The sequence below is a fragment of the Hyaena hyaena genome, unplaced genomic scaffold (genome assembly GCF_003009895.1).
Source record: "Hyaena hyaena isolate Hyena2069 unplaced genomic scaffold, ASM300989v1 scaffold_1167, whole genome shotgun sequence".
Classification (NCBI taxonomy): Eukaryota; Metazoa; Chordata; class Mammalia; order Carnivora; family Hyaenidae; genus Hyaena; species Hyaena hyaena.
The window spans coordinates 278,592-292,531 of NW_024081799.1; the positions used below are offsets into that span (position 1 = coordinate 278,592).

The following is a 13,940-nucleotide window of genomic DNA, read 5'->3' on the forward strand; positions in this document are numbered from 1 at the left end:
TTAGATGATTAGGGATAGGGAGTAAATGATAGTTTGGTAAAGACTTGCTTTTTCTCTCTTTCCTTTCCTTTTTCCTCCCCTCCCCTCCCCTCCTGTACCCAAGCACTTAGAACTTATATCTTTGTCCAGATCAGTTGAGAGGATGGGAAAATTCTGGACAAGACTAATTTGACTTACTTTAAGTTTTCATTATGGAGGAAGGGCTGGTTTTTGTCTAGCCCATCATACTCTCAAGTAACATGTATGCCATTTATTTATTGATACTTTATATTATGGGAATTTTCAGACATTCAAAATTAGAATGACTAAATGAAAACAAGAGATAAATGAAATGACTCCATTTACCATCGTCAGATTCAGTAATTATCAGCATATGGTAGGCTTGTTTTACCTGTTTTTCCCCCATGCCATACCTACCTACGTAAGTAATTTAAATAGGCAAGACATCAGTGGGTCTCTATTTAAATTTAATACAACATTACATTAAACTGTAATACTCTTAAAATTTCCTAATCTGTTTTTACTACAGAAAATCAGGTGATTTCAGGGGATTTTCACAAGTTACCTTTGAGGAAACTTTTAGAGAAAATTTAAGGTCACTTGGTAGATTTTGAGAAACTTTTCCTAGAGCAGGTGTAAGCATTAATTATTGTTGGACCTATCGCTGTCTAAACAGAAATTTTTTTGATTCTCGTCACTTTCCTCAGTAGCAGAACTTTTCCCTTGATATTGTTCAATAGCGTGCTAAGCAAGGCTCACAGGGTGCAAAATTTAAAATGGTACAGTACATTCAGGTGCCAACTCTATACCTGCAGAAGCCTGGAAGTGGAGTGTCTCCTTAAATTTGTACCTTGCCTTTCTTACTCTTGTCCTGGCCTTGTTTTACATACTCCTATTCACATCATTTTTTGGGCTCTTCATTTTTGTTTTAGTGAACTGAAAAGTTTGTTAAGATAGCCAACAGACACACACACTTACTTTTTATTTCAAACCCATACTTTTCATATCAGTTGTAAGTCTTGCTTTTTGCCAAAAAATATTACAACTGGCATTTAGACTACTGATTTTCCTTTTTTATCAGTTGGGTCAAAAACTGTTGATAGGAAAGAGGTGAGTGTGTGAATGTAAAGTTTAGTAGCTCACACATCTGAGGAATTTCGGAGGCTTCTGATGACCATGTGTCCTTAGGAAAAGGGAAATTTAAACTTAAATGCATTCTATGCCAGATAGATGCTTTTACTTTCAATATATTACTTTGTTCTCCTGTCTTCCCAATGCAATAGACGTTATTCCATGCTGAGATCAAGAAGTGTACACCTAGGCAGTTATCCCCGAGTCCTGCAGCTAGTGGTAATGTAGCCAGGATTCTAACCAAGTTGTGTGTATTCACACGTACACATTTAGAACTGTTTTATTGTCTCAAAATGGTTAACATTTTGAACATATGAAGGCCTTTAATTATCTAAGGCGTTTACTATGGAAACAGCTCCCTATTCTGATGTTTGAGTCCTCTTTTCCTGTTCTGGAGAGGTAATTTTGTTACACTTTTTCAGAAGTTGTTCCACATGGTGGCAGCACTGCACCAGAATCTCTTGCAAAAAAAAATTAACATGGGGTGTTCTGCCTTAGTAATTTTCTTATAGCTCACTTCAGAAGGGCATCCTAAAGGTGAAAGCACCTGCAGAAATGACTTTGAAATCTGAGAGTAAAATGTTGTTCTCCAAGCTCCTTCCTGGGAGTAGGGTACCTTGCTGCGAGTAATAGATTTGTTTTCTTTCCCGGTCTTTCTGTGGGGATCACACACACCTCCTTTTCCTGCAGTTATCCCATTTATAACCGTTAAAGCAGACTTTCAGTGAAATAATATTTGAAAGAGAAAAGATAGACTTTGAAGTAAAAAAAAATCCGTGTTAAATTCTGGCTCAATGTCGCTGAGTTGTTTCCTCTTCTGTCGAATGAGGGCCACCATTGTAGGAAGGTGTTGGGAGTATTTATTGAGCTATGGCATATAAAGCACATATTCAAGGGGCACCTGGGTGACTCAGTCAGTTAAGCATCCGACTTGAGCTCAGGTCATGATCTCACAGTTTGTGAGTTCGAGCCCCACATCAGGCTCTGCTGACAGCTCAGAGCCTAGAGCTTGCTTCAGATTCTGTCTCCCTCTCTCTCTGCCCTTCCCATGATCATGCTCTGTGTGTGTCTCTCTCTCAAAAAATAAATAAACAAAAAAATTAAAAAACCCACATATTCAAGTGCTTGGCTTATGGGAACTCATGAGAATGAGAGTTGTTGCTCCTGTAACTATGAAGTAGACATTAGGCAGAGTTAACATTATTGCTACAATATTAACTTAAAAGGCCCTGATGCCTTTGATAGCTGTACAGACTCATATAGTACAGTCTTTTCTGAGAGAATTAGAGCCAAACTTATTTTCAGATGCAGATTTTAGTTTTCATTATTTTGAAAGCAAGTGTGTATTCAGAATGAGCAGCCATTTTGGAGCTACAGAATAGCTCCCATGACTTCTTCATAGATGTCAGAAGTTTTAAAATTTGCACCAAGTATATATTTACAAGAAAAAAGTGCACTTTTGAGTGATAATGACTGTTTTGTAGCTTTTTGCCCTCCTTTACTATGGTTTTTATTTTTTCCTCTGAGGCATTTGAGATATTCTGACTTCAGTTAGCATGTTCATGCTAGAGCCTGCCTCTCCTGAGACTCCCAGCAGCCCTGTCACAGGTGTTTGCTTTTGTTTGTGAACTCGGCACTCTGAGTCCCCTTGGCTTAGGACTTTGCCCTTGTGATAGCTTCTAAACCTTCTCCTTTCTGCTTCCATCAGGTACTCTGAGAGCTGCCCTGGGCGGCCCCACTTCCACTGCTCTATCCTCTCTGCCAAAGCACAAGTTACAGAATAGGTGGCAAACTTATTTCTATTTGATAAGTGTTCTGCACAAGCAGTATGTTCTCAGAATAGCCTCAGCTTGGCCCAGAATAGCCTATAACAAAGGTTCTGGTTAAAACTGCTAGCTTCTATTAATTGGAAATTATTCTGGGAAGCTGATATGAAAAATAACATGTTTTTTGTCAGAAGAAAATGTGTATTTTGACTGTGTGCTAGCCAGTTTGTTTGTAACCCTCCTGGGAGCTTCCTTGGTGTAATCTGCCCTGTAAGCAGAGGGCAGAGAGAGACCAAAGAAAGAGGCAGGCTGGTAGGTGGCAGTTCTAATAAGCAGAGAGAATTGTCTTGGGCAGCGGCAAGACATGGATCCCTTAACTGGGCTCATTCACGTCTACCATGCAGGTGAAAGACAAGCAGTACCCACATTCCAAGGACAGGCATATGATGAGAAGCCTCGAGTGGACAGATGCCAGCTCACAGGTCAAATGGCAGTCACATCTTTTTGGCGACCACCACCAGCATGTGGAAGAAGCATGGTGTTATGGCAGTGGTGCTCACCTGGGGGCAATGTTGCTCCCCAGGGGACATTTGGCAATATCTGGGAACCCTTTTGGTTGCCACAACTAACGGGCGGGATGCTACTAGCATCTAGTGGGGAGAGTCCAGGGATACTTCAAACATCCTGCAGTGTATAGGACAGCCTCCTAGAGCAGCCCAAATGTCAGTAGTGCTAAGTTTGCAAAAATTTGGGTTATAAAAATAACGGAAATAGCATATAACCATCTAGAGCCAGAGTAGCTGCTGTTTTGAGTCCTGCTGTGGTATTTAGTAGAAATATTGCCTTGAGCAAGTTATTTAAAATGAGCTTCAGTTTCCTTGTCTATAAAAATGTAATAAGGCTTATTTTACTCAATTATTTTGAATATGAAGAAATAGTTTAAAAATTTAAATAACGCATGGGGCACCTGCGTGGCTCAGTCCATTGAATGTTTCATTGAGCATCTGACATCGGCTCAAGTCATGATCTCAAGGTTTTGTGAGTTCAAGCCCGGCATTAGGCTCTCTGCTGTCAGTGCAGAGCCCACTTGGGATCCTCTGTTTCCCTCTCTGTGCCCCTTCCCCACTTGTGCACACTGTCACTCTGTCTCTCGTTCTCTCTCAAAAATAAACAACAGAAGCACCTTGGTTGCTCAGTCAGTTAAGCATTGGACTTTGGCTCAGGTCACAATTTCACAGTTTGGTTCATGAGTTCAAGTCCTTCGTTGGGCTGTGTGCTGTCAGCTCAGAGCCTGGAGCCTGCTTCAGATTCTGTGTCTCCCTCTCTCTCTGCCCCTTGCCCGCTCATGCTCTGTCTCTCTCAAAAAAAAAAAAAGAAAAAAAGCCTGATATATGGCAAATGCTTAATAAAACTGTAGCTATTGAGAACATACTTTCTGATTATCATTATTTTTATTTAGGCCTTAGAAAGTTGTGTTGTGATTTGTTGTCAGTCTGAGATGGTACATATTGAAAAACTCAAGTCTCTAGATCACTTCATAAATTTGAGGATTTTTATCAGAATATAAATGATGCCCTTGTGGGCTATGTTAAATTGTCTCTTAAAGATCATTCTAGAACACATAGAAAAACTTCATGACTTTGCTTAATTTAGTATTTTATATTATTTCTGTTATCCCTAAGTGTATATTAATAAGTAGAGTTTTAAAGCATAATTTCATACATAAGTAAAATAAGAAATGCATCATATGCTCTTCATCTAAAAGTCCATAAAGGAATTCTGGAGCTGTTAGAATTTTAGGCATGTGTGAGAGTGACTGTATGTGGTTGGCACTTAATAAGAGTAATGTGGGAGGTAATATGTTCAGTCTGTCTGGGTTCCCAAGGTGAGTAATTTTATATTTGGTACTAAAAGAGGAGCAGTTTCTGCAGGAAAGGAGTATGTATAATCATTGAAGGCTGCTTTGATATAAGGCCAACTGCCCAGCTCTTGAATTTCCCCCTAGTTGATCTGAGTGCTGTTATGTGTCTGCTTATAGAGGAAGTAAATGATTTTTGTTTCCTGTGTAATAAACTCTGGAAATCTTTCTTTGATTCTCACTTTTTAAAAAATACATTATCAGTTTTTATTCTCTCAGTTGTTACTTATGGGTTCTTTTTTTATTCTTTTTATAATTTTTTTTAAAGTTTATTATTTTGAGAGAGAGAGCATGAGCAGAGCAGAGGCAGAGAGAGAGAGAGAGAGAGAGAAATCCAAGCAGGTTTCATGCAGAGCCTGATCTCACAACTGTGAGATCATAACCTGAGCCAAAATCAAGAGTTGGACACTTAACCAGCTGAGCCATTTAAGTACCCGCTGGGTTCTTATGGTTTTTGTTTTGTTTTTTTTGTTTTATTTTGTTTTTTGTTTTTGTTTTAAAAAAAATTTTTTTTTAATGTTTTATTTATTTCTAGGAGAGAGAGAGAGAGAGAGAGACAGCATGAGCAGGGAAGGATCAGAGAGAGAGGGAGTCACAGACTGAAACAGGCTCAGGCTCTGAGCTGGCAGTCAGCACAGAGCCCGACGCGGGGCTTAAACCCACGAACTGTGAGGTCATGACCTAAGCGAAAGTTGGACGCTTAACCGACTAAGCCACCCAGGTGCCCCTGTTTTTGTTTTTAATAAGTGCATTTAGAGGGGATAATTTTAGAATAACAGAAAAGTTGCAAAGATAGTACAGAAAGTTCTCATATACACTCAGTCAGTTTCACTTAATGTTAACCCCTTATATAACCATGGCACATTTGTCTAAACTAAGAAATTAGCATTGGTACATTATTATTAACTAAAGTACAGATTTTATTTGAATTTCACCTGTTTCAACACAAATGTCCTTTTGCTATTCTAGGATTCAATCCAAAATACCAAATCGCATTTAATCACTTCTTTTTATAAAGATTTGACTCACTCTGTATGAAAGTCTCTTAAAACAGAAAAGTGCTTTGTAATTATGAAATGGTATTTTTCTCCCCTCAGTATGGTATAGCATAGTGGTTAAGACTCAGACTCTCGAGCCAGACAGACTTGGGTTTGTATGCTGGTTCTGTCATTTCTTGGCTCCCTGGACTTCTTTCTATCCTCATCTACAAAGTGGAGGTGATAAATAAAATTTCTCTTGTAGGGTTGTTGTGAACATGAAGGAGAGAGGGCTTGCAGAGCCCTTAACCTTGAACCTGGCAGAGAGCCCTTCATAGTAGAACTACCATTTGTGGTCCATATTGTATAGTCTCTGTGGTGCTGGAGATTAATAAGTTTAAAGGGGTTGATTTTTCATTTGCACATTTATTCTTAAAAGATTTAGTTCTTTTGTATATGTTATTTATTTAAATATTTTTTAACATTTATTTATTTTTGAGAAACAGAGCATGAGTGGCGGAAGGGCGGAGAGAGAGGGAAACACAGAATCTGAAGCAGGCTCCAGGCTCTGAGCTATTAGCACAGAGCCTGACCTGGGGCTCAGATCCACAAACCATGAGATCATGATCTGAGCCAAAGTCGGACACCCAACTGACTGAGCCACCCAGGCACCCCTTGTATATGTTATTTAAAGGCACACATTGCCTTTAGGGTAATTCTGAGGGCAGCTTACTTACAAATGAAGCTAGGGCTATTTACAGTGTTACTACATCATTGCAGAAATCCCTTTAAAGCAATTCATCAACAACTTCTTGAAAAGTGGATCTGTTGTACATAGTAATACCAAACACAGCTCATTCCTTTCTTAGTGTTCCCTTTAAGATGATCTCAGTGCTTTTAATGTGGCAAGCAGTTACTTTGTTCTCATAGGGAGGTAAATGGTATGATGACGTGTTTTTTTGTGTTGTAGCTTGCTCTAGTGTAATTTCAGGGTCTGTGGGCTAAGTAACCCTGATTGTTAAGAGTGCCTTTTGTCTATTTGTAGATATCTGTTTGTGGTGTGAGAATATTCGCATTTTGTCAGACCATATCTTAAGCCACTTTAAGTAATGAATTTTATTGAGTCTTATTTGTAAATCTTAATTGTTACCATGTATACAGACTTTCTTGTCATCATGAGCTGTGTTGAGTTAGCCAGGCAGACGTGTTGACTCAAGTTCCTTATTCCTGGGAAGATTGTGTGTGTGGGCGGGGGGGGGGGAGAATGGCACATTATAGGATGTAATATAGTTGGCATATTATCTGTGGACATTCTGGACAGTGTGTTGGATTAAAGTATGAGCTCTAAGTTTTTCTTAGGTGAGGGGAAAAAAATATTAACTGGTACTGCATAGTCATTGTGTCCTTGAGATGATCAGGACTGAAACATGCTTGGGACAAATACATGTTGCCTTGTGCTTTCACATGTCATTTGAAGCAACTCCATAAAGAAGAAAGCGAGATTCCTAGTGGTTTTTAGGAGGATAAAATATGTAAACCACCTGTATATTTGAGCATAATAGTTTTTGGTCAATTATGCTTTCACTTGATTTCAGTCTTTAGGGGCACCAGCCAAAAGGGTTGTAAATTGAACAAGAAAACTGAAGTATAAACCTGTATAGAGAGTATGTGATCCTAAAGGTCATTGCTGGAAATGAAAGTTCTCTGGATAGTAACTGAGTTAATAGGAGGAAGTCATTGTACCGGAAAGTGATCTCTTTCTTGGGTTCTGAGGCTATGGAAATGGAGATGCAGGATGAAAGTCAAAGGGACAGGGACATGTGTGAGAGATTTCTCATAAAGGAGATCAAGAGATCTGGATTTCTCTTCGAGAGTTCTTTTTTTACTGGATCATTTTTATTTTAACATACCTGCAGCTCTAGCTCCTTTTTAAAAAATGAGGTCAAATTTATGTCCTCATAATTGTTGCATATCAGATAGGGGTAGCTTATAAATCAAATTTTATAGCTGGATAATAAATCTCGCCTCTTTAAGTGCTGTCAGGATATGATTATCTTTGAAGTATATGAAGTAGAAGAATCCATTTTTCTTGTATAAATCTGCACATCACCTTTGCCTGGATATAATGTTTTTATTATATTATCCTCCTCCAACTCTGATTTTGCTTTCTGTTTCTCCCAGCCTAAGTTCACAGCTCCTGGCAATTCTGTAAATGCTGAAGGCAGAGTGATTAGTGCTCAGAAACTGGAATCAGACATAAAACCTTGAGTTCATATTCAAGTACTATCCCTTGCTAGCTGTGTTGACTAAACAAATCACTAACTTCTCTAAACCGATTTATAAATTCATTTTTAAAGTCTGTTTCCTTATCTGTAATAGGTGGATTTTGATAGCTACTACCTCAGAGTTGCTGTGAGGATTAATGGCACATAGTAAGTGTTCAAAACATTTTAGTAGTTACTGTCTTTTTTTTCCCCTTTGCGCAGCCTTCTCTATTAGGTATGGTATAAAGTAAGTTAAAACACAACTTGCTTGGGGCGCCTGGGTGGCTTAGTCAGTTAAGCGTCCGACTTTCGCTTAGGTCATGATCTCGTGGTTCATGGGTTCGGGCCCCGCGTCGGGCTCTGTGCTGACTGCCAGCTCAGCCTGGAGCCTATTTCAGAGTCTGTATCTCCCTCTTTCTTTGGCCCTCCCCTGCTCATGCTGTCTCTCTCTCTCTCTCTCTCTCTCCCCCCCCAGAAATAAATAAAAATAAAAAAACCACAACTTGCTTACCTTAAAAATGGTGGCTCCGAGGGTCCATAAGGAACTATCATATTGAAGAGAAGCCTGTAGTTAAGGCAGAGAAAGATGTGTCTAGTATGGAGTGTGATTTTATATTTATTTATATGCTTTTGTATATAAATATATAGATGTTCGTGTTTAATATCTATCTATTAAGTATTCGTATCACATTAGATCTAAGGGGTTAGGGTAGGGAGGAGGAGTGTTTAGTTGCAGCCATCCCAAGAAACACCATAATTGGTAGGCAAGATGAATAAAAAAATTATTTTACACTATGTGTTCCTTTGTAACCTAGATGCCAACTTTTTATAAATCCACTAACGTACTGAGAAAACTCATTTAAGAAACTCTATTTATAAATGCCTTTTTAAAGCAAAACTTCTTTAGAAACTCCTTTCTAGGTCGCCTTGCTGGCTCAGTTGACCGAGCATGTAGCTCTCGATCTCGGTGTTGTGAGTTCAAGCCCCATGTTGGGAGTAGAGATTACTTAAAAATAAAATCTTAAGGGGCCCCTGGGTGGCTCAGTCAGTTAAGCGTTCGACTTCGGCTCACGTCACGATCTCACGGTTCGTAGGTTCGAGTGCCGCGTAAGGCTCTGTGCTGACAGCTAGCTCAGAGCTTGGAGCCTGCTTCAGGTTCTGTGTCTTCCTCTCTCTCTGACCCTCCACTGCTCATGTGCGCGGTCTCTCTCTCTTTCAGAAATAAATAAAAAAACATTTAAAAAATCTTAAAAAATTATAAAAAAAAAAAGGAAACTGCTTTCTTTCTTGGGAACTGTAGTTTTTTTAAGATTATAGTTAAAAGGCTGTTCTCTTCCTGGCAGTGTTTCCTAAGACAAATGCCAATTTTCCAGAGGAGATAATGTTACGCATGTTAGTCTTAATTCAAATTCAAAGTGTTAGTTCAATTGAAAGAGACATAACCTTTGTTTTAATACGTGGGTATATTAAGGTGGTTACTTAAGGGTTAGATTTTTTATTTATTATGTTGAATTACTGTTTGGAAAAGTCTTTCTGGATAAAGGAAGTAAATCTTAAATTCTAATCTGTCATTTTTAAAGTTTATTTTTACAAATAAACAATATATGTGTTATGTACATAGTACAAAATTCCAAAGAAGCCAAGTGTAAACATCGACAAGTGAATTGTCCTGTTACCCCAGCCACCTAGCTGCTGTCTTGAAGTCGGTCTTTTTTCTCTGTCTACCTTAGATTCTGTGTGACTAGCTTATTTTAAGTTTCCATTAGAGTGGGAGAAACGTGGCTTAATGACTGGAAGAACACTACGCAGTCCCTACAGGCCCACCTTAGTATGTTTCTAAAATCATAACAGCCTGTGAGGGTTAGGAGATGAAAGTGGAAGGCAGAACAGAAGAACATGGAGAAGTTTTAGAGGAACTGTGGAATTTTGTTATTGGGGATGCATTTTTGCTAGTTGGCTATTGGCTCAGTGACTGTTTGGCAGTAATCTCTTTTCTCAGTGCAGGCCTTTCTAAACATAATCCTATAATCTGGTCTCTCTGGATCTTTTAATTACATTTACTTTTCCCTATTTCCTTTTTTGTTTTAATGTGACAATGAGTGGAAATTGCCTTATTTTGCTACCAGACCATATACTTCATTAGCTGCATTATACACTTAGTTTAATTTTCAATTGCCTATGATAATGACAGAGGAATTCTAATTGTTCATTCTGTTCTCTTCCTCCACATTGCTTTTTTTTTGATTCCCTCAATTCTGACCTTTTCTTTTTCTACATTTCTTATTAGCAGACTTCATATTTAACAAGTCATTTTTTTTAACATCAAAAGGATTTAATGGCAAAAACGGTAAGTTGCGGTAGGACATCTTATCTTGGACAGCTGGTAACCAAAATTGGGCATGTGTTGGCAGTAATAGTTTGAAAACAGGCATTTGGTCTTCCAACATGACATTTTGATCTTTGTAATATGATCATGTCTATCATGTGTAAAAAACATGGGAAGTCTCTTTTCCCTGCATGTACAGCACCTGAGATGATGGAGAGGATTAGCATTTCACTCTTCATGCCCCTTGTTTATCCATGCTTGATGATAGCATATAAAAATTAAGTCAGAAAAGAACTTCATACATGCTACCACGTGGTATGTGGACTAGACAATTCTTCCTGATTTGTCTTAATAGCAATAAAGTTATATCTATAATCATACTTACGAGTGAGCCTTTGATTTTTTATCTTGGGATTTTGTAATAGCTAAATTATAGCTGAGGAGGATTCATTCATGGCATCATACCTTTTATGTAATTATGAATATTGTCAGACATCATTATGTAATTAAAAAATCATATTCTCTAGACATTTATCTTCTAGGATAAATGCTAGGATAGTCTGCAAACTACTCAGATAAGGTAGCTAGTAAAATCAATAGCTGAGGGGCACAGTCACTTAAGCGTCCGACTCTTGATCTTGGCTTAGGTCATCATCTCAGGGTTTGTGGGTTTGAGCCCCACATCAGGCTCTGCACTGATGTCTTGGAACCTGCTTAGGATTCTGTTTCTCTTCCTCTCACCCCTTGTGCTCTCTTTCTCTCAAAATAAATAAAAGCTTTGAACAAATTGTATAAAATCAATAGCTGAATTGTGGCCATGATTTTTCTTGCTGGCAAAAGGATAATAATACAACTCTTAATTTCTTAAGCTTTTAGCAAGGGACTTCAGTGAGAACTAAGAATGAGTTGACGTTTGAACATTTTTAATAAATGACCAAAGTTGCTATCTCTTACTTCATTGATACTTAGAGAATATTTGTATTCAGTCTTAACCTTGCTTGTTTTTAGTGACATCTGGAAGCCTTACTGCAGATGGGGCTTTAGGGGTGCCTGGTTAGCTCAGTTGATAAAGCATGCAACTCTTGATCTTGGGATTTTGAGTTTGAGCCCCACATTGCACATAGAGATTACTTCAAAAAATTGTGTTTTTGTTTTTTTTTTTTTAATGTGGTTTTAGGAACGCCTGGGTGGCTCAGTGGGTTGAGCATCTGACTTTGGCTCATGTCATGATCTCACGTTTCATGAGTTTGAGCCCTGTGTCGGGCTCTGTGCTGACAGCACAGAGCCTGGAGCCTGCTTCCTATTCTGTGTATTCCTCTGTCTGCCCCTCCCCTGTTCATGCTCTGTCTGTCTGTCTCTCTCTCAAATTTAAACATTAAAAAAAATTTTTTTTTTTAAATTCTTTTCATGGTCTTATTTGTATTTGAGAGACAGAGACAGAGCATGAACAGGGGAGGGACAGAAAGAGAGGGAGACACAGAATCTGAAGCAGGCTCCAGGCTCTGAGCTGTCAGCACAGAGCCTGATGCGGGGCTTGAACTCATGAACCATGAGATTGTGACCTGAGCCAAAGTCGGACGCTTAACCAACTGAGCCACCCTGGCACCCCTAAAAAATTTTTTGTTTTACATTCACTTGTATATGACCATAGTATAGTTTCTTGTGTGTGTTTTTATTTTTGGTTTTTGCAATTTTTTAAGTACTTTAAGTATTCATTAACTATAATTGATTAGTTATATCAGCAATAATTTGTAATTTTGATAAAGGTTCACTTTTTTTCTTGCAGCTAGTATGGATTTCCAGATCTATAAGTCAGGATACAAGTGTACTTTCTTATATTTGGTAGCAGTTTTTCATATATCATGCTGCCTGAAAAGGTTACATTTGAGGTATTTATTTCATTGAGTCTGATATGGCATTGATTATAAGATAGTTATTTTTTGTATTACTTGGAAAGAAATGTATTTCCTATTAAACTGACATGACTTTGGTTATTAAATGCAACTTAGTTTCATAGATGTTAATGTGAAAACCTGTGCAACTTAGTCTTGAAGAGTTATAATAATTGTACCATCTTAAATTTGCATAACGCTTTATAGAAAGCACATATACATATGAGGATCTGATTGATCCTCAAACTAAAACTAATCTGTGAAGTGGATTAAATTATCCCCAGTTTTCAGATGAGGAATACCTCCAAACATGTTCAGTAATGAACTATGGTTTCAAGCTCATAATTTCTTACTCTGAGACTCATGATATGATTGATGATATCACCTCCCCACTTCCCCATATATGCATACCCATACAGCTCTAAAATTATTTAGCCTAGATTTTTCTGTCCTTTGCCTGCCTAACGTACATATTTCATGTTTAAACTTCATTGATCTTAAAACTGTTTATATGTCTTGATTCTGTTGATAATGTTGAACACTATTGAAATTGTTAATGTTTTAATAGTTAAATCCTATGTGACTCTCTGCTAATACATGAGTTGTTTTAATTCTGGGTTCCTGACCGCTAAGAAGCTATATATGCCATCACTGATGGTTTAATATTTTTTTTTTTAATGTTTTATTTATTTCTAGGAGAGAGAGAGAGAGAGAGCATGAGCAGGGGAGGGTCAGAGAGAGAGGGAGTCACAGACTGAAACAGGCTCCAGGCTCTGAGCTGGCAGTCAGCACAGAGCCCAACACGGGGCTCGAACCCACGAACCGCAAGATCATGACCTAAGTGAAAGTCGGACGCTTAACCGACTAAGCCACCCAGGCGCCCCGATGGTTTAATATGTTTTGAAAGCAGTTTATCTGTTTCTAGCTGACTAGAAATGTTCTAGTAAAATGTTCAGGAATGGTTATGAGTTGAGATCTAAGAAGTAATCCAGAGAAGATTAGTATTTGTTTATAATTGTACTGTTCTTGGTAAATCGAGGTCATGTCTGTTTCTTTCCCAGGTGGTGGCTAATGCTGTAGCAGCATTATCTGAAATCAGTGAATCTCACCCAAACAGCAACCTACTTGATCTGAACCCACAGAACATTAATAAGCTGCTGACAGCCCTGAATGAGTGCACTGAATGGGGCCAGATTTTCATCTTGGACTGCCTTTCTAATTACAACCCTAAAGATGACCGGGAAGCTCAGAGGTCAGTCTGTTTTCCTGGATAATACCTGGGAGACTTGCCTGCTTGAATAAATTCTACTGTCTGTATTAGAATAAGGGTCTCTAATGTTGGTAGAGGTCTGTGGCTTGTGGGGTAGATACTGCTATCCTGATGGTATTTTGTCCCTGGATTTAGGAACATTTTAGGAGGTGGAGCAAACCATGCACAAATAACTTTTCCTAAGAGATGTGTATTTTTCATTTCTTGTTTGAATACTACACTTACCCTCTGCGAAAATCTCCCTCATTGTGGTTCCACATCTCCCATACAGCAGTTTTTGGCCATTTGTCACACAAAGGGTTTTGAGTGTCTTTGACCATAATGACAAATTTTTCATTTTATTAGATACATAGTAATTGGCTGGATTACTAGTTACTAAGCTGAACTATACCCATC

The 13,940-nt window shown here is 38.4% G+C and overlaps 1 protein-coding gene across 2 annotated transcripts in view; it reads left to right on the plus strand.

Annotated features, from left to right (window-relative positions):
- The window catches only part of AP2B1 (adaptor related protein complex 2 subunit beta 1), a 128,421-nt gene that overhangs the window by 21,759 nt on the left and 92,722 nt on the right, over positions 1 to 13,940 (plus strand). For both annotated transcript variants that reach the window (XM_039222627.1, XM_039222628.1), the window contains exon 6: positions 13,336 to 13,526. In XM_039222627.1, the coding sequence (XP_039078558.1) occupies positions 13,336 to 13,526 (191 nt within the window). The remainder of the gene's footprint in view (positions 1 to 13,335; positions 13,527 to 13,940) is intronic.